A 21,008-nucleotide genomic window follows, 5' to 3' on the forward strand; every position below is an offset into this window, starting at 1 on the left:
CGCGCAGTCAGTCCGTCTCCAAGGTCCCTCCGTCCGTGCCACCCTTGGCACATACTTCTCAGGTCATGGTCCAGGGCATGGACACAATGTAAACTTGTGAATTCTGATCATTTCTCCAAGCGTGCCTTGATTTGCAAAGCCGCAGCAGTACTTCCCGGAGAATGGTGCCATGGAATGATGCAGGCACACCAACCTTTGCTTTTAACCGACAAACCGTTAAGCCTCTTTGGCCCATTTCTTTTTTTTTTTTTTTTTTTAACCAGAGGCAGCGTTTCACTCTAGCCCAGACTGACCTGGAATTCATTCTGTAGCCCCGGGCTTGCCTCTAACAGCAATCCTCCCACCTCAGCCTCCTGAGTGCCGGGATGAAAGACATGCACCACCATGCTGGCCTATATAGTTTTATTTTGTGGGTGTGCATGTTTGTGCATGTGGAGACCGGAAGACCTCAGGTGTTATTCTAAGGAATTCTATTAACCATTTTATTTATTTTTAAAGTATTTCTATTTATTTGCAAGCAGAGAGAAAGAGAAATAGAGAGAATGGGTATGTCAGGGTCCCCAACCACTGCAAATGAATCCAGATGCATATGCCACTTTGTGCATCTGGCTTTACATGGGCGGGCACTGGGGAATCAAACCTGGGTGATTAGGCTTCACAGACAAGTATCTTAACCACTGAGAAATCTCTCCAGTCCTCATTTTATTTTTTTTTATATTTTTTGTTTATTTTCATTTTATTTATTTGAGAGTGACAGACACAGAGAGAGAAAGAGACAGAGAGATTGGGAATGGGCGCACCAGGGCCTCCAGCCACTGCCAACGAACTCCAGACACAAGCACCACCTGTGCATCTGGCTAACATGGGTCCTGGGGAGTCGAGCCTCGAACCAGGGTCCTTAGGCTTCAGAGGCAAGCGCTTAACTGCTAAGCCATCTGTCCAGCCCCCCTCATTTTATTTTTGACTAAGGTCTCACTTTAACCCTGGTTGCCTGGAATTCACTATGTGACCCAGGCTGGCCTCAAACTCACAGCAGTCCTACCTCAGCCTCCTGAGTGCTGGGATTATAGGCATGAGTCACAGTGCCTGGCCATCAACCTCCGTCAGACAGGGTCTCTCAATAGCCTGAGGCTCATCAGTTATGTGAACTAACTGACCAGCAGCCTCTGGGAACCCTCCTCTCTGTGCCTCCCCAGAGCTGAGAATACAAGCACCATCACTTTTTCATGGGTACTGGGGCTCAAACTCAGGTCCCATGCTTACAAGGCAAGCACTTCATCCACTGAGCTATCTCTTCAGTCCTGTTTTTGTTTTAGTTTCTGAGGTAGGGTTCTCACTCTAGCCCAGGCTGAGCTGGAATTCACTATGTAGTCTCAGGCTGCCCTTGAACTCACAGTGATCCTCCCACCTCTGCCTCCTGAGTGCTGGGATTAAAGGCGTGCGCCACCACACCCAGCTCTTCAGTCCTGTTTTTGTTATTTTGAGACAGTCTCATGTAGCTAAGGTTGGCCTAGAACTCTCTAAGTAGAATGACCTTGAACTTCCAATCTTCTTGTCTCCACCTTCCAAGTGCTGGGATTACAGGTGTGGGCCTCCACGTCTGGTTTTATGTGGTGCTGGGGATGAAACCAGGGCTTCGTGAATGCGAGGCAGGCACTCTGCCAACTGAGCCACATCTCTAGCCCCCAAGCAGGTTTCCTAGGAAAACTGCATCCTACCGACGTCACTCTCCTGGCTGTCCTATGATGATATAGCTTTGCAAGACGCTAAGGTGCTGGGAGAGAACTGGCTAAGGGATTCATGGGGTCTCTCTGAATTGTTTCTTACAATGGTCTATAAACCTACTATTACCTCCAAAGTTAATTTTATTGTTTACTTATTTGGGGAGAAAGGAAAAAGGTGCACCAAGGTCTTCTGCCACTGTAAATGAACTCCAGACACATGTTATGCATGGGGCTTTACATGAGTATTGGAGAATTGAACTCCAGGCGGGCAAACTTTGAAAGCAAGCTCCTTTAACCACTAAAATCTCTCTCCTGTTCTTGTTTTTAAAGATTATTTTAGGGGCTGGAGAGATGGCTTACTGGTTAAGTGCTTGCCTGTGAGGCCTAAGGACCCTGGTTTGAGGCTCGATTCCCCAGGACCCACGTTAGCCAGATGCACAAGGGGGCACACGTGTCTGGAGTTCATTTGCAATGTCTGGAGGCCCTGGCGCGCCCATAAATAAATTTTAAAAAAATAAACAATTTTTTTTAATTTTAAAGATTATTTTAGTGCCGGGCATGGTGGCGCATGCCTTTAACCCCAGCACTGGGGAGGCAGAGATAGGAGGATTGCCGTGGGTTTGAGGCCACCCTGAGACGCCATAGTGAATTCCAGGTCAGCCTGAGTTAGAGTAAGACCATACCATAAAAAAAAAAAAGATTATTTATTGTTTATTATTATTTTAGAGAGAGAAAGAATGAGGGAGGGAGGGAGAAAATGGGTGTGCCAGGGCCTTCAGCCACTGCAAATGAACTCCAGATGTATGTGCCACCTTGTGCAACTGGCTTACATGGGTTCTGGGGACTTGAACCTAGGTCCTTAGGCTTCTCAGGCAAGCACTTTAACTGCTAAGCCCCATATTTTAAAACTGTGTGTGTGTATGTGTTCTGCAAACAAACACCCACACAGTTTTATGGGTGGCTAGGGAACTAAACCTGAGCAACCAGGCTTTGTAAGCAAGTACCTTTTAACCACTGGGCCATCTCCTGAGCCCCTCAAAGTTTAATTTTTCTAAATTCAAATCTGAAGTGAGCTACTTTAGTATTTATTCAGCCTGCTCATGTCATATCACCCCAAAGAGCATTCCGCCAGCACCAGGCCAGTAGGGGACAACAGAAGCCTCCATTTCTGGAAGGTGAGGTACGGTCACTGGATGTGGGAAGGCCGGACTCTGTTCATCTGCACACGCGGCGCCTGGCCCATAGTCAGTTCTCAATAAATATTTACTGAGATCTGCTGCTCACTGGAGAGTGTTCTGTGGACCATGTGTCCGGATGTACGCCTGCAGTACTTGAAATGCAAAGTTGGGAAGACTTCATCACCTAGATGCTTGGCTGGATTAAGCACCTGACCCGGACGGCTCTTCCACAAGCTGGGCATGGCGCTCAGTCAGTGCTTTGCTCTGGAAAGCTGTATGGTTCGTCTTCAAGTACCCTAAGGAAAACTGGTGCTCCCGTATCTGCCATCCAATGTCCAAGAGCTCAGTTTCAGGGCAGAGGTCAGGCCAAAGCCTCCCTTCAAGGTGCCCTTCCTTTCTTTGAGATGCCCCCGAGCAGGCACGTATCCCGGCCAAATTTGTCTGAAGAGCCTGACGCTGGTAAAGGAGGAAGTCCTGCAGATGACCTGTGCTCTTGAAAATGAACCCACTGCTCTTGGAGCTCTGCTTGCCAAAACTACGATGACCCTGCAGGAACCTCAGAAGGAGCTGGGCTGGGTGTGGTGGCACACGCCTTTAATCTCAGCACTTGGGAGGCAGAGGTAGGAGGATTGCCGTGAGTTCAAGGCCACCCTGAGACTGCGTAGTGATTCCAGGTCAGCCTGGGCTAGAGTGAGGCCCTACCTCGGAAAAACAAAACAAAAAAAAATTAAAATAACTAAATAAATAAAATGCTGGTCCAAGTTGGGCATGGTGGCGCACACCTTTAATCTCAGCACTCGGGAGGCAGAGGTAGGAGGATCGCCGTGAGTTCAAGGCCACCCTGAGACTACGTAGTGATTCCAGGTCAGCCTGAGCTAGAACCCTACCTCGAACCCACCCCACCACCACCACCAAAAAAGAACACCTCAGAGGGGGACCCTCGCTTCTACGCATCTGCTGCAGCGTCACCTCTCCCGACACCACCTCCCTCTCCCCTGCCCTGGGGCTCCAAGGCAGTTTCATATTGATCTGATTAAAGTGCAGAGCGAGAGGGGAGAAAAAAAGCTGGGAAGACCTTGGCTATGAACAACTCAGAGGCCTGGCATGCCAGGGAGCTACAGATCCTTCGAGAGCTCAACAGTGGAAAGCTTTGGTCAGTCAAGAGGTCAGAGCAGGACGTGAAGCCCCCGCCAGTGGACGCTGCAGACCCCGAAGCCCTCACAGAAGAGGCTCCGATGGACAGCTGCCTATCAGTGTCCAAGCAGTGGCCAGGATGGCACTGAAAGAGGAGGTGCAAAGCCAGAACCAGAGGTCACCTCAGGGGCAACACTGATTGGCCCACCACCGTTGACGTCACAGGAAAGTGCAGGCTTTAAGGGAAAATGTTTCAGACTCATAGTGGACAGCGAGTTCAGAAAGCCTCCTGGCTCACCTGCAGGCCGTGAGAGCCGAGTGTGGTTAGCAGAAATCACCACGACCTAGTGAGAACACAGCCTTACTAGCGGCATGGGTTTGGTTTTGCTTTTATGACACGGTCAGCTCTGGAGCTCTTCTTCACACACATGAATGGTGACATGTTTTTAATGTTTCCCCGGAGAGTTGGGCTCTAACCTTGAAAGCATCTGTCAGATTTCAGAACATAGAACTGCAAACAGCTCCAGACACATGGGCTGCTTTGTGCATCTGGCTGTACATGGGTGCTAGGGGATTAAACCTTCAGCTGGCAGGCTTTATAAAAGTAACTATGGGCTGCAGGGATGGCTTAGCGGTTCAGGTGTTTGCCTGCAAAGCCAAAGGACCCAGGTTCAATTCCCCAGGACTCATGTAAGCCAGATGCACAAGGGGGTGCATGCATCTGGAGTTCATTTGCATTGGCTGTAGGCTCTGGTGTGCCCATTCTTTCTCTCTCAAATAAATAAAAATATTTTAAAATGTATACATATATGTATTTTGGGGGGGTTCAAAGTAGGGTCTCACTCTAGCACAGGCTGACCTGGAATTCGCTATGTAGTCTCAGGGTGGCCTCGAACTTACGGCGATCCACCTACCTCTGCCTCCCGAGGATTAAAGGCCACCATGCCCGGCAAAAATATTTTCTAAGAAAGTAACTGCATCTAGCTCCTAAGACACCGCCGGAGCCTCCTCCGGTCCCTCTTCTGGAACAGTGAAGGATAAAGCGGTGTCCAGAATCCCAGACCTCAGCCTGGCCGATGGGAGGAGGGAAGAGATCTGTAATTTACATTGTGCTGTCTCCTCAGTTCATGCAACCAATATTTACACCTAAGACATGTCCTGGAGACAGATATCCTCTAAAAGAACAACAAATACTTGGCCAGGTATGGTGGTGCATGCCTGTATTCCCACACTTAGGAGGTAGAGGCAGGAGGATCTCGAGTTAAGTTCATCCTTGGCTACATATGGAGTTTGATGCCAGCCTAGGCTACATGACATCCTGACTCAAGAAGACCAATACCTAGGGCTGAGAAGATGGCTTAGTGGTTAAAGGTGCTTGCTTGCAAAGCCTGCTGGCCAGAGCTCGATTCCCCAGCACCCACGTTAAGTAGAACTTGCATCTGGGGATGCCAATGGGCCTGTCACAACGGAGGCCAGGCCAGAGAATCTGAAAGCTCACAGCCAGCTATGCCATCCTTTCTTGGCAGCCTGGCATGAGCAGCAAAACCCTGTCTGAAGGAAGGCAGAGCATAGAAACCTTAATAGGGTCCTCTGACCCACACGTGTGATCTATTTAATTTTTTAAAATATTTTATTTGTGGGAGGGAGTTAGGAGAGGCAGATAGAGAGAATGGGAGCACCAGGGCCTCCAACCACTGCAAATGAACTCCAGGCATGTTCAGTACCTTGTGCATCTGGCTTACATGGGTCCTGGGGAATCGAACCTGAAATCTGGGTCCTTTGGCTTTGCTAGCAAATAGCTTAACCACTAAGTCATCCATCCCTCCAATACCTGACTATTTTAATTTTTTTGTTGGTTTTTCGAGGTAGGGTCTCACTCTGGTCCAGGCTGACCTGGAAATAACTATATAGTTTCAGGGTAGCCTTGAACTCACAGTGATCCTCCTACCTCTGCCTCCCAAGTGCTGGGATTAAAGGCATGCACCATCAAGCCTGGCTATTTAAATATTTTAATTTTTAAAAATCTTATTCATTTTGGGGCTGGAGAGATGGCTTAGCAGTTAAGGTGTTTGCCTGCAAAGCCTAACAACCACAGTTTGATACTCCAGGACCCACTAAGCCAGATGCACAAGGGGGTGCATGTATCTGGAGTTTGTTTGCAGTGGCTGGAGGCCCTGTCATGCCCATTCTCTCTCCCTCTCCCTCTCCCTCTCTCACACACACACACTTTACATCTTTCTCAAATAGATAAAATAATTTTTAATTATTCATTTTGAGAGAGAGGTAGAGAGAATGGGTGTGCTGGGCCTTCAGCTATTTGTAAAGGAACTCCAGACATGGGCGCCACCTTGCACCTTGCACTACCTTGTGTGGGTCCTGGGGAACTGAACCGGGGTCTTTTGGCTTCCCAGGCAAACTCCTTAACTAAGACATCCCTCCAGCCCCCGAACTAATTATTGTTATTTATTAGAGACAAAGAGACAGGGAATGCCAGGGCCTCCTGCCGTTGCAAATGAACTCCAGACACATGCACCACCCTTGTGCATCTGGCTTTCTGTGGGTACCGGGGAACGGAACCTGGGTCCTTAGGCTTCACAGACCAGTGCCTTAACTACTAAACTATCTCTCCAGCCCACATATAAATAAGGAATGAGGAGATGGCTCAGTGAGTAAAGTATTTGCCAAGTAAACCTAAGGACATGTGTTCAGATCCCCAGCACGCATGTAAAAGCCAGGCATGCTAGCGTGCACCCGCATAGGAAGACAGGGACAAAAGAACCCCGAATCTTGCTGGCCAGCCACTCTGACCGTCTCAGCGAGCCCTAGGTGTCATGTCTTAAAAAGAAAGATGTCAAGCGAGGCACAGCGGCGCACGCCTTTAATCCCAGCACTCGGGAGGCAGAGGTGGGGGGATCGCCGTGAGTTCAAGGCCACCCTGAGATTACATAGTGATTTCCAGGTCAGCCTGGGCTAGTGAGAGACTGTACCTCAAAAAAAAAATTTACTTCATTTATCATTTTATACATTACTGTCTCTCTAACATTAAAAATTAAAAAAGTTGACTGCTAAAGTTTTTGTAGAAACCAGTATCCCAGTATTTTTCCTTTGACTCATTCTGTAAGGGAATCTCTTCTTTCCCCACAAAAGAGCAACTTTGCTTTTCCCACAGGATCTCAACACTGAGCTCTAACCTAAGAATGGCTGCCACCCTCGCAGCGGATCAGTAAGACAGTGTCTAGCACACAGGGCAGCGGGTTTCAGCCTGGACGGGGCAGGAAATTCTGGGTTGAAGGCAACAGCCGCCCCTGACACGCTCCATTGTGCCTGGGCATTCGAGGGCCCTGCCACAGTAGGTGACACGCTATCTCATCTGGTCTAAATACCAAAGCTGAGGGCATCTATCTAAGGCAGATGTAGCTTCCTTCTCGCATTTCCAGATTTTAATCACTGCTGCCCTTTCTCATTTATTTTCTAAAGCTGCAGCTTTTATAAGAGTGACTGAAGGCAATCTGGGTTACGTGAGGAGGTGAAAGTGGGGAGACTGGCATGCCCTCAATTGCGCATTAAAAACTTTGAAGTTTAAGTTTGCCAAATATATCAGCCCTTAACACACTGTCTTATATGAATAAAACTAGATTTACAAATAAGTGCTACATTTGTGTTGTTTTCAGACAGGCTCTCATGTAACCCAGGCTGGTCTTGGAACTTGCTTTGTAGCCAAAAATGACCTAGAACTCCTGGCCCTCCACCTCTACTTCCCAAGTGCTGGGATTACAGGTTTGTACCACCATACTCAGCTGTAAAAATTAATGGCAAGATTATATCTCTTCAAGCTATCATTACTAAGCCGAATATCAAAACACTTCTGGTGGGCCGGAGAGATGGCTTGGTGGTTAAGGTGTTTGCCTGCAAAGCCTGAGGACCCAGGTTCCGTTCCCTAGTACCCATGTAAGCCAGATGCACAAGGTGGCACATGCACTTGGAATTTGTTTGCAGTGAGTGGTTTGAGGCCCTGGTGTGCCTGTTCTCTCTCTCTCTCTCAAATATTTTTAAAAAGCTAGTCATGGTGGTACACCTATAGTCCCAGTGTTGGGGCAACAGAGACAGGAGGATGTCTGGTGTTCACTGGCCACCTAGTCTAGCTGAACTAGTGAATTCCAGAGACCCTTCTCAAAAACAGAGATCATTTGAAGATGCCCAACCTGGCATACGTGTGGACACACACTCCTGAAAAATAAATAAAGTGGATAAACAAGAAGTCAGGGTAGAGCTGGAGAAACGGCTCAGCAGTTAAGGCCTCTGCCTTCAAAATGTAATAACCAGAGTTCGATTCTCCAGTACCCACCTGAAGCCACTTGCACAAACTGGTGCCTGCATCTGGAGTTCATCTGCAGCCGGATGCCCTGGTGTGCCCATTGTCTTTCTCTCTCCTAGCAAGTAAATTACATTTCTAAAAACAAGCCAGGCATGCTGACACACTTTTTTTTTTAAACATGGCCTGATTTTAGAATATTTTTTTTTATTAACTTCCATGATCATAAAAAATACCCCATGGTAATACCCTCCCTCCCCCCACTTACCCCTTTGAAACTCCACTCTCCATCATAGCCCCTCCTCATCTCAATCAGTCTCTTTTACTTTTGATGTCTTGATCTTTTCCTCCTCTTATGATGGGGTGACACACACTTTTAATCCTAGCACTTGGGAGGAAGAAGTAGGAGGATTGCTGTGAGTTCAAGGCCAGCCTGGGACTACAGTGAATTCCAGGTCAGCCTTGGCTAAAGTAAGACCCAACTCAAACATCATATATACACACATATACACATATATGTGCATATACACACATATGTATATATACACCTTTATGTATATATATATATACACACATGTGCATATATACACACATGTATAAACGCACACACACATGTATATATATACATATACATGTACATATACCCACATGTATACACACATAAGTGTATCCATACACATATATGCACACACATACACACATGTACATACACACATGTATACATAAACACACATATACACCCGTATGTATATACACACATATATATGCATATATACACATACACACAAATTCACACTCATGTATACATGCACACATATATGTATACACAAACATATGCATGTATACACATGTACATACACACATATGTATGTGTGTAATATATATTGCTCACAAATTTGTTAAAAAAAATTGGGCATGATGGCACATACCTTTAATCCCAGTACTTGGGAGGCAGAGGTAGGAGGATTGCTGTGAGTTCAAAGACACCCTGAGACAAAAAAGTGAGTTCCAGGTCAGCCTGGGCTAGAGTGAGACCCTACCTTGGAAAACAGAAAAACAAAAACAAAACCCACAAGGCGCACTGGGCCATGTACGAGAATGGGAGGCAACCCAGAGCAGGGTATGGAGGAGCACACCTCACCCCGCACCCGCTCTTGGGAGGCAGAGGCAGGAGGATCACAAGTTCCAGGCCAGCCTTGTCTCCATAGTTAGACTCTGTCTCAAAAAGAAAAAAGCCGGGCATGGTGGCACATGCCTTTAATCCCAGCACTCGGGAGGCAGAGGTAGGAGGACTGGTGTGAGTTCAAGGCTACCCTGAGACTCCATAGTGAATTCCAGGTCAGCCTGGGCTAGAGTGACCCTACCTCAAACCCCCCAGCCCCCCAAAAAAGAGAAACAAGTACTAGCTGCATTTAGAGTTGCTTTTGTTTTAAACTAGGGTTTTCAAGTACATCAACTCTAACATGCCTCCAGGGCTCTTTCACAATGGAAACCCCAGAAAAATCGTGAGACTAATAAGAGCAGCAGGGACAAGAGCAGCCACGGTTCACTTTACTTGCTGGGAGCAGTGCTGAAGGTGCCCACAAGAAAGTCTGAGGACGGGGCTGAAAAGATGGCTCAGCAGTTAGAGGCACGTATTTGTAAAGCCTGACATTCCAAGTTCCATTTCCCAGTGCCTACATAAAGCCAGATGCACAAAGTGGCACATGCACCTGGAGTTCATTTGCAGAGGCAAGAGGCCCTGATGTACCCATTTTCTCTCTCCTCCCCTCCTCCCCATTTGCAAATCATTTTTAAAATATGTTTTAAAAAAAAAAGTCCAAGGATGGATGAGGGAAATCTGCAGAAAGCAACATACACACAAACTTTCTTGGCTTCCTTCCACTTAACACAAAGTCAGAAGTTTGTTTTAAATAATTTATTTGCAAGCAGAGAGAGGGGGCGTTGGGGAAGGGGAGCACGGTGCACCAGGGCCTCTTGGCACTGTGAATGAACTCCAGATGCATGCACCACTTTGTGTATCTGACTTTAGGTGGGTACTGGGGAAATCAAACCTGGGCCCATCAGACTTTGCAAGCAAGTGCCTTTAAACCACTGGGTCATCTCTGCAGCCCCAGAAGGTGTAAATAAAGGAGAAAACAATTTAAAAGCAGGAGTGCTGGGAGCCAGGGAGATGGCTCAACGCAAGCATGAGGACCTGAGGTCATAGAGTGGTGCGGTGTGCTTCCCAGCCCCGGCGGGCACAGCCCCTCCGCATAACTCGGGCACTGAAGGGGCCTGGGGGGGGGTGGATGATACATGGCAGCGCTGGCTTGAGTGGAAGACTCCATCTCAAGGGAGCGGGCAGATGAGCAGAAGAGGATGCCTGACTTGCTTATGTGCACATGCATGCATGTGCCACCCACACACCACATCAAACGCACAACCACCCACATATACTCAACACATGGGGAAAAAAGTATACCTGTAATCCCACAGCCTGAGGAGGTAGAAGCAGAAGGATCAAAATTCAAGGTAACACAGAGCTAACAGTGAGTGTGAGGCCAGCCTGGGTTGAATAAAACCTTGCCTCAAAACAATTCTTTAGGCCAGGTGTGGTGGTGAACGCCTTTAGATCCCAGCACCCAGGAGGCAGAGGCAGGAGGAGCACTGTGAGTTCCAGGCCAGCCTGAGACTACATAGTGAATTCCAGGGCAGCCTGGGGGGGGGGGGGGAAGGAGAGAGAGAGGGAGAGGGAGAGAAGCTACCTTGAAAACCCCCAAACAAATTTTTTCATGTAGCTTTTTTTTTGGGGGGGGAGGAGAAATCTGCTTGGCAATCTCCTTTCAATGAATGGGACAAGGGTTTATTAATTAACTTATTAATTTATTTATCTTATAAGTGTGATATTTTACATGAATCTGATTTACACGAGCCAGTGCATGAACAGAACGAGCGCGCTGTGCCCCAGTCACGGTTGGCAGAAGTGCCAAAAGCTGCTCTGACCCTGGCAGGAGAGTTAGCTTCTCTCACTCAGAAGAAAAGCAAAAAGCCAAAGCAAAGCCACGGGCAGCTGTTAGTCGAGCCTTCCTCTCCCCGAAATGATCACCCGCAGGGCTGGAGAGATGGCTCACTCCCAGGCACTTGCGTGCGGATGACCATGTGACACTGGACCTTGAATAGGGCACACTGCATTCATGCCATGGACAGGAACTTACTCCTCCATTACATAAGCTAAAACCCTCTGATGTGTCCGTAGCTGTAATTCCATCCAAGACTTATGCTAATAACGTTTTCCAGCAAAAATAAGATTTGTGGGGGGGGGAGGAGAAAAAAAAAATCAAGACCAGTGGGAAAAAAAAGTGGGGGGGGCACTCAAGTGTGGAAATAGCAGTAACAACGATACTAAAGTGGTCACAACTGCTGTGTCCCTTTTGTACCCACGGATGTCCCAAGCACGTGCTGCCCCTCACACAGCTGCTCTGCCCACCAAGGACGCCTGCTCGCGGGCTCTCGCGTTGCCAGGTGGGAGCGGGCCCGAGCTAACGGCAGGTGCACTTGGTGGCTATCATGTCTTCGTACTCTTTGTAAGCAATGGAGCCATCGGGTTCAATGGTCAGGACGCTCAAGGGGCTGTATTTGCCAGGGACACACGAGGGCCTGGGCACCGATGAGTCGAGTTTCTCGTAGATGATGTTCTGCACCATGGTGTGGACCGGCGAGCCGTAGCGGTGCCTCACAGCCCGGGGACAGTCCCCTTTGCAGTACCGAGGGTTGTACCTGTGCGGGGCCACGATCCAGTTGTCCCACTTGAGCTGGCTGAAGCTGAGCCTGAAGTCGTGGAGCTCACACTCGTTTTGGGGGAAGAGAAACTGTTTGAAGTACTCGCTCAGGTTGAAGGAAGCTGGAAGCGGCGGCTTCTTGGCATCCGAGCCGATGGCCTCCTGCCCCCGCCGGTGCCTGGCTGACCGCTCGCCCTCCGCGGCCTCTTCGGCCACGGGATGGACACCCACGCTTTTCTCGGGCTTGGGACTCGGCGGAGGCCTCCTGGCAGAGTGAAGGGAATGTCCCCCGTGATAGGCCTGAGCACTGGTGTCATTCAGATACAAGATCAGCGAGGGGGGCACCGGGAGAGCCACGCTGAACACACCGTCCCTGGCGCCCTGGCCCTTGGTGCAGGTGAAGTTGATGGACAGGCGGACGCTCCTCTGGCTCGAGTCCACCAGAGGCTGCAGCAGGGAGGTCACGTCGATCTCAATCCATCGGTGGCTCCTCAAGGTCAAGGGGTATGGTGCCCGTGGGGCAGCGTTGCCAGAAGAGGTGGGCTCCGTCACCAGCAGGTTGCACGCACACGAGGCGGCCGAGGCGAGCGAAACGGAGCTGTCCAGGGTGTAGAGCAACACGGACTTGAGCAGGCGCTCCGCGGCCGTCACCCGGTCCAGGCTAAACGCCAGGTCCTCAGGCGGGAGGCCTGAGAAGAAAAACCCATCAGAACTGCTTCAGACAAGTCAGACAGTACTGAAAGTCAAATCAAGGAATTGGTACTTTTTTAATTCTTTGTATGAGCTATGTAGAGATAAACTGATGCAAGCAGAGACAGAATGAATGGGCATGCCAGGGCCTTCAGCTGCTGCAAACGAACTCGACACATGCGCCACTTTGTGCGTCTCGCTACACGCTGGTACTGGTGAACTAAGAATTGAACCAGGCTTTGCAGGCAAGCGCCTCAACCACTGAGGTCTCTCCAACTCCTAGAATTGCCACTGCTTAATAGCAATGTCCCCTCTCTCTTCCCTAACCTCCAGCCTCAAAAACAAAGTGAGGAGGCGGCGGCTGGCACGGAGGATTGGCATGTAGTGTGTGGCAGAGCACTTGCCTAGCATGTGCAAGGCCCTGGGTCCCCAGTACTGCAAGGAAAGGAAACCACGTCCGGAGCTGGCTGTGGGGGTGCCCACTTGCACTCCCCGTGCCCAGCAGGCGGGAGCAAAAGTATCGACATGAGGGCTGGGGAGGTGGTTCAGAAGTTACGGCGTCTGCTTCCAGAGCCCGATGCCCGCGTTTGATTCTCCAGCACCCATGTAGAGCCAGATGCACAAAGTGGTGTGTGCATCTGGAGTTCATTTGTGGGCGCTGGAGGAACTTGGGCTCACATTCATTCATTCACTCATTCATTCATTCTCATTCTCTCCCTCTCCTTGCATGTAAACAAATATTTTTCTTTTTTGAAAGAAACAGAAGTAGCACACCAGGGCCTCAGCCACTGCAACTGAACACCAGATGCTTGTGCCACCTAATGGGCATGTGAGACCTTGCACTTTGTGCGTCTGGCTTACGTGGGATCTGGAGTCAAACTGGGTCCTTAGGCTTCGTAGGCAAATGCCTTAACTGTTAAGCCATCTCTCCAGCCCACAAAAATACTTTTTAATATTTTATTTCTATTTATTTCTTAGAAAGAGATATAGAAGTAGGCAAGTACAGCAGGGCATGGTGGTGCTTGCCTTTAATCCCAGCACTGGGGAGGCAAAGATAGGAGGATCGCCATGAGTTCAAGGCCACCCTGAGACTACAGAGTGAATTCCAGGTCAGCCTGGGCTAGAGTGAGACCCTACCTTGAGAAAGAAAAAAAAAAGAAAAAAGAAAAGAAAAGAAAAGAAAAGAAAAGAAAAGAAAAGAAAAGAAAAGAAATAGCCAAGTACAAAGAGAAGGAAAGAATGGGCACATCAGGGCCTCCAAGCCACTGCAAACGAACTCCAGATGCATGTGCCCCCTTGTGCATCTGGCTAACACGGGTCCTTTGGCTTTGCAGGCAAATGCCTTAACCACTGAGCCATCTCTCCGGCCCTAATTTTTTTTTTAAAGTATTACCATGAATTTGAGGCCACCCAGGGATATGTAATGAGACTAACTCAAAACTCACACAGGGGTTGGAGAGATGGCTTAGCAGTTAAGGTGCTTGCCTATAAAGCCTAAGGATGCAAGTTTGATTTCCCAGGACCCATGCAACACCAGATGCACAAGGGGGCGCACGCGTCTGGAGTTCCTTTGCAGTAGCTGGAGGCCCTGACGTGTCCATTCTCTCTCACTTTCTGTCTGCCTTATTTTCTTTCTGTTTTTTTTTTAATATATACTTTTTTTTCTTAGATTTTACTTTTATTTATTAGAGTGAGAAGGAGAAATGAGAGAGAGAGAGAAAATGAGAATGGACACCCCAGGGCCTCCAGCTGCAAACAAACTCCAAATGTATGCAGCCCCTGGCGCATCTGGCCAACGTGGGACCTGGAGAATCTAACCGGGGTTCTTAGGCTAAGCCATCTCTTAGCCATCTCTCTAGCCCCTCCTTTTTGGTATATTGAGGTAGGGTCTTACTCTAGCCCGGCTGATCTGGAATTCACTATGTAGTTTCAGGGTGGCCTTGAAGTCATGATAATCTTCCTACCTCTGCCTCCCAAGTGCTGAAATTAAAGGTGTGCACCACCATGCCCAGCTTTCTGTTTGCTTATTTCTCTTTCTCTCAAATATTTTAAAACACACCCAGACACACATACATACACACATGCATATGTGTATACATACTATATGTGTGTGTGTGTGTGTGTGTGCGTGCGCGCACACGCGTGTGCGTGCGTATAATCTGGTACCACAACTAATTCCTAGTAACATTTTTCTTTTCCTGTTTAAATTAACACATTGATTGTACAAAATAATGGCTGTCACTATGGCATGTTCATATATAAATACATGTTAATCATACTCCCCATTCCATTGCTCATCCTCACCCCCCCACACACACACTTATACTGGTCACCAGTGAATATCTTATCCCCAGAAATTCAGAACAGCTTTGACAGAAAAATAAAGCCACAGGGAATTAATTACTCCATTCTGGTTTCAGTCCTAACACCTTGCTGTAAATAGAGGAAGCTCAATGTATCTTCCCTCTGGGAAATCACCATAGGCAAAACCAAAAACATAATTCAAAAACTTATCAGATTTCTGAAGACAATGAACAAAGTCAATTAAAAACATTTGATGAGTCTGGTGTGGTGGCACATGCCTTAATCCCAGCACTTGGGAGGCAAAGGTAGGAGGATCGTTGGGAGTTCAGGGCCACCCTGAGACTACATGGTAAATTCCAGGTCAGCCTGGGCCGGGCAAAATCACCTAGAAAAAAATCAAAACAACAACAACAAAAAAAACCACTTTTTTACTTGGGCTGGATAGGTGGCTTAGTGGTTAAAGTGTTTGCCTGTCAAGCCAAAGGACCCAGGTTCGATTTTTCAGGACCCATAGAAGCCCGATGCACCAAGGTAGCGCATGTATCTGGAGTTCATTTTTGCAGTGGCTGGAGGCCCTGGCGTGCACAAACCCATACACACACTCTGTCTCTCAAAAAAAATTTTAAAAACAACAAGCATTTGACGAACCAAATTCACTTAGACACTCAGACTGGAAACAGACTGAGTGGTGAAAACATGTGCCTCGGTTGATGAGTGTTTGCCTAGCATACAAAGCCCTGGGTTCAATCTCCAGCGTTGCATAAACAGGGCATAGTGGCCACACCATTTGGGAGGTAGGAGAAGGGTTAAGAGTTCCAGGTCATCCTCAACTACACAGTGAGTTCAGGAGAACCTGGAGTTCCAGGAGATCTTATTTCAAACAAAACAAAATAACAAACAAATGGAGAGCCCCTAGGGTAACTCACAAAAGACCTGGAGGAAGAAGGCTGGGTTTTAAACAGCTACAACTGCCCTGTGCATGTAGGATTTCTTTATATCATGAGCTGGTGAATATAGCTATATAGTTTTGTCTAAATCCCTGTTCCTCTTTCGTGCCAAACTGCAGCACTGCATTCACTGTTGAGCAATACTTTTTTGGTGGGGATGGGACTCAGCCTTATACAAACACAAGGCTAAGCTCCACCACCCGACCCCTACCACTTTGTCTTTCTAAATAATTTTTATTTTTATTTAGTTATTTGAGAGAGAGAGAATAGGTGTGCCAGAGCCTTCAGCTTCTGCAAATTAACTCCAGATACCTGCACCACCTTGTGCATCTATTTGGCTTGCATAGGTCCTCGGGAATCTTACCTGGGTCCTCAGGCTTTGCAGGCAAACCATCTCTCCAGCTCACTTTGATTTTTTTAAGGACCTACTGTGCCAAATGGAGACTGAAGCTTTCCTCTCTCAGAAAACAAAAGATGGGAAATATCACCTTTAACACAGCGCATGCCGACACTAACAAGAGGTTTTAGGCGCATTTCCAAGGCAACAGCTTGCAGAATAGAAAGAGACGCTAGCCTCCAGAACTTTCACTGGCCTTTAAAGCCTCTAAGTCTCCTTTAGCCTTAGAAGTCAACTATATCGAGCAGGCGTGGTGTCTTGTGTCCGTAATCCCAGCATTTGGGATGTTGAGGCAGAAGGATTGCCACAGATTGGAGACCAGCCTGGGCTACAGAATGAAACCATCTTAATCAAAAGCCAGTGTTCACTTTGGCAGCACAAGTACTAAAATTAGAACGACACAGAGATTAGCATGGCCTTTCACAAGAATGACACACACATTTGTGAAACGCTCCATATTTCAATAAAAACATAAAAATAAGGTCAGGCATGGTGGCACACACCTTTAATCTCAGCACTTGGGAGGCAGAGGTAGGAGGATCACTGAGAGTTTGAGGCCAACCTGAGACTACATAGTGAATAGTAAGCCTGGGCTAAAGTGAGACCCTACATCAAAAAAATAAAATAAATAAATAAAACCAAACAATTGGGGCCAGAGGGATGCCTTTGCGGTTAAGGCGCCTGCCTGCGAAGCCAAAGGACCCAGGTTTGATTCCCCAGGACCCACGTTAGCCAGATGCACAAGGTGGCGCATGTATCTGGAGTCCATTTGCAGTGGCTGGAGGCCCTGGTGCGCCCATTCTCTCTTCCTCCCTCTTCTCACGCTCTCAAGTAAATAAAAAAAATAAAACAACAACAAAAAACAAACAATTAGCCAGGTGTGCAGAGGTAGGAGGATCGCCGTGAGTTCGAGACCACCGTGAGACTACATAGAGAATTCCAGGTCGGTCTGGGCTAGAGTGAGACCCTACATCAAGAAAGAAAAGGAAAAAAAGAAAGAAAAGGAACCATGCCAAACTTAATGTAAGTTAGCAATCAAAACTCAAGCCGGGCGTGGGGACTTGAGCTTGAGTGAGCCCAGCGCCCGGGAAGCTGAGGCAGGAGAATGAGGAGTTTGAGGACAGCTGGTGCTACATGGCGAGACCCGGGCTCAAAATAGCAAAGGGACGCAAGCCTGTACCACCCTCCCTCTGCCAGACCCCTTCATACCCGTCCCCCGGCCCCCCGGAGGCTGCCTGGGCTGGGCGCAGGGGCTGAAGAGGCGGACGGTGTTGTACAGGTGACTTCTGCTGGGCTTGGGGACGCCCTCCTTGGTGGCGTAGGTCTTGTAGAGCCTCTTCATGAACTGCAGGGCCCTGGAGTCAGGCTGCAGCCTCGGGGCCTTGGCCCGCCTGTCGGACAGGACCTTGAAGAGAGGGGGCAGGAGGCCGGACCTGTCGGCCCCATCCACGGGCTGCAGCAAGGACCAAGGGTCGGCCTCAGACCCCCAGCTCGCGCCAGCTGCAAGCTGAGCCTCCCCGAGGCTCGTGGGCAAACCCAGCCAGGCCAAGCAGCAGAGCGGAAGCAGGAATTGCCCGCAAAGTGCCATGGCTGGGGAGGACTAAGAAGGGAAGCATGACCCCATGCCAGTCTGCCTCCTAACGTGCCTTGGTCTCTTAAATAAAATTTAGCTGTGTGGTGGACTGGCCTGGCTTCAGCAATCAGCCCTTAAGGACGCAGAGCTGAAAGCCATCTTGATCAGCTCTATAGCAGTCAGCTGATAGACTCTTCTTATCCAATTTGTCCTCATTACGTACAGATTCATCTGGTTATTTACCTTTCTGATTCCCTTTCTCTGATGTTTACTACTCTGATGTTTACAAACTTGTCAAACTCTCATGATCTTAGCGGACAAGAGTTATATAGCTGAAAGTCTTAAGAGTAATTGAGGAATTGTCTTAAAATCTTTGGGGGCTAAAGTAGCTGGGGAAATATTAGAATTGCTTCCCCCCACCCCTCTCTTTCTTCTTCATTCGATTCATCTATGGCCCTCACTTCCAGGTGCTTAGAATAAGTAATTCTTTTCTTCGTGGTGACTTGGAGAGAAAGTCACAATTGGCACAGGAATTTCAGAGAGCCCTTAGGTTGTTCAGCCAGCCTAAGTGATTTAAAGTGACTGACTCTGGGGAATATGATGTTGGTGACTGTAACCGCACTTGCAAAGTCTTTTATTTATTTAAATTTTTTGTTCGCATATGTGGGGGCGTGCTCCAGGGTCTCTTGTTGCTGCAAATGAAGGTCTGTCCAGCTTTATGTGGGTGAATTGGGAATTGAAACTGAACTTACAGGCTTTATAAGATGTGTGTGTGTGTGTGTTTCGTGGTAAGGTCTCATCTGTCCAACTGGCCTTGAATTCATAGTAATCCTCCTACTTCAGCCTCTTGAGTGCTTGGATTAAAGGTGTGCCTCACCATGCCTGACTGCAATATAGTTTTTGGTTTGTTTGTTTTTGGTTCTTTCTTTCTTTCTTTCTTTCTTTCTTTCTTTCTTTCTTTCTTTCTTTCTTTCTTTCTTTTTTGAGGTAGGGTCTCACTGTGGTCCAGGCTGACCTGGAATTAACTACGTAGTCTCAGGGAGGCTTCATGAGTGCTGGGATTAATGGCGTGCGCCACCACACCTGGCTTTTTAGGTGCTTTTTGTTCTGCTTTGTTTTGTTTTGTTTTTGAGGCAGGGTCTCACTCTAGCCCAGGCTGACCTGGAACTCACTCTGTAGCTCTAGGCTGGTCTCAAACTCACAGTGATTCACCTATCTCAGCCTCTCAATGGTGGGATTAAAGGCATGCAACACCATGCCTCGCTAGTTTAATTTTTTTTTTTTATTTGTATTAGTTAGTTATAAGCTGAGAAAGAGAGAGAGCATGAGAAGGGATGCACCAAGACCTCTTGCCACTGTAAATGATTGTGTGGGTCTGGCTTTAGGAGGATACTGGGGAACCCAACCCAAGCTGTCAGGTTTTGCAAGCAAGCACTTTTAACTGCTGAGCCACTTCTTCAGCTGGGCTGGAGAAATGGCTCAGCAGTTGAGACTCTTGCCTGTAAAACCACTCGAGTTTGATTCCCCAGGTCCCATGTTCAGTCAGATGCACAAGGAGGGTGGCAATCCTCCTACCTCTGCCTCCTGTGTGCTGAGATTTAAGGCGTTCACCACTACGCCTGGTTTCCTACACTGTTTTTTAAAAATATTTATTTATTTTTATTGACAATGTCCATAATTGTAAACAATATCCCATGATAATTCCCTCCCTTCCCCGACTTTACCCTTTGAAACTCCACTCTCCATCATATCCCCCCAATCAGTCTCTCTTTTAGTTTTTTATATTTTTCATTTATTTATTTGAAAGAGAAAGAGGGAGGAAGGGAAAGAGAAGGAGAGAAAGAGAGAATGGGCATGCCAGGACCTCCAGACCTCTGCAAAGGAACTCCAGATGTATGCGCCCCCTTGTGCATCTGGCTTACGTGGGACCTGGAGAATGAAACCAGGATCCTTTGGCTTTGCAGGCAAACGCCTTAACCGCTAAGCCATCTATCTAGTCCCTCTCTTTTATTTTGATGTCATGATCTTTTATTCCTATTATGATGGCCTTGCCCGCACTGTTTTTTTTTTTTTTTTTTTTTTTTTTTTTGCAAGGTAGGGTCTCACTCTAGCTCAGGCTGACCTGGAATTCACTCTGTAGTCTCAGGGTGGCCTTGAACTCACAGCGATCCTCCTACCCCTGCCTCCCGAGTGCTGGGATTAAAGGCGTGCGCCACCACGCCCGGCTACCTACACTGTTTTTTAAAAATATTTTTATTTATCTATTTGAAAGCAGAGAAACACGGAGTAGGGGTATGCCATGGCCTCTAGCTGCTGTAAACGAACTCCAGGTGCATGTGCCACTTTGTGCATCTGGCTTTACTTGGGTACAGGGGAAGCAGACTCAGGTTATTAGGCTTTGCAGGCAAGGGCCTCAAGGGCTGAACCATCTCTCCAGCCCGCCCACACTATTTTGATCCTTAACTGTCATAAGTATTCATGTTCCTGCCTTGGAGCTGAAACCTGGCCTGATACTATTTTAGGAAAAAGGGCACAAGGAAGAGCTGCAAGGAGACTATTCTCTGGGGAGAAAGAAAGTCACTCACAGTGCTAGATGCAAAACCAGCTTGTGCAGTACCAGATTAATAAAGCTGAGGTACGGCTGCGAAATTTAAATCCAATGTTTCCATGGCTCGGTGGTCTGCGGCTATACGCAGGGTGATGCAAATTGTTGAATGAGAGCGTAGCCTCTGATTCTATATTGACAACTATCCCGTTGACAAGAGTATTTACACTGTGCAGGAAAAAAGCCGGTGAGCCCCACGGGACCACAGTATCAATACGGAGAATGAATGCACTTTAGGGGAAATACAATAGCGGCCCACACACAGAGTGGAAAGAGTCTGGGCATTAAGACATAACCCTCCCTGTGTCAAACCAGCCGCCCACGCTCCTAACAGCGTTTGCCAATTGATGGACGGTTATGTTTTCAAATTCTGTTTATTTCTG

The 21,008-nt window shown here is 47.9% G+C and overlaps 1 protein-coding gene and 1 non-coding gene across 2 annotated transcripts; one reads left to right on the forward strand and one right to left on the reverse strand.

Moving 5' to 3' along the window:
- Positions 1-11,869: 11,869 nt before the first annotated feature.
- Gdf9 (growth differentiation factor 9) lies at positions 11,870-18,035 on the reverse strand. The gene is made up of 2 exons (XM_004666567.2): positions 17,657-18,035; positions 11,870-12,798 (listed from the first exon to the last, which is right to left on the reverse strand). The coding sequence occupies exons 1-2, from the start codon at positions 18,033-18,035 to the stop codon at positions 11,870-11,872; spliced, it is 1,308 nt and encodes a 435-aa protein (XP_004666624.2).
- On the forward strand, positions 16,808-16,910 carry LOC123461885. The gene has a single exon (XR_006637941.1). It is a non-coding gene; the product is annotated as a U6 spliceosomal RNA (small nuclear RNA).
- Positions 18,036-21,008: the final 2,973 nt, after the last annotated feature.

Source organism: Jaculus jaculus, chromosome 6 (genome assembly GCF_020740685.1).
Source record: "Jaculus jaculus isolate mJacJac1 chromosome 6, mJacJac1.mat.Y.cur, whole genome shotgun sequence".
Classification (NCBI taxonomy): Eukaryota; Metazoa; Chordata; class Mammalia; order Rodentia; family Dipodidae; genus Jaculus; species Jaculus jaculus.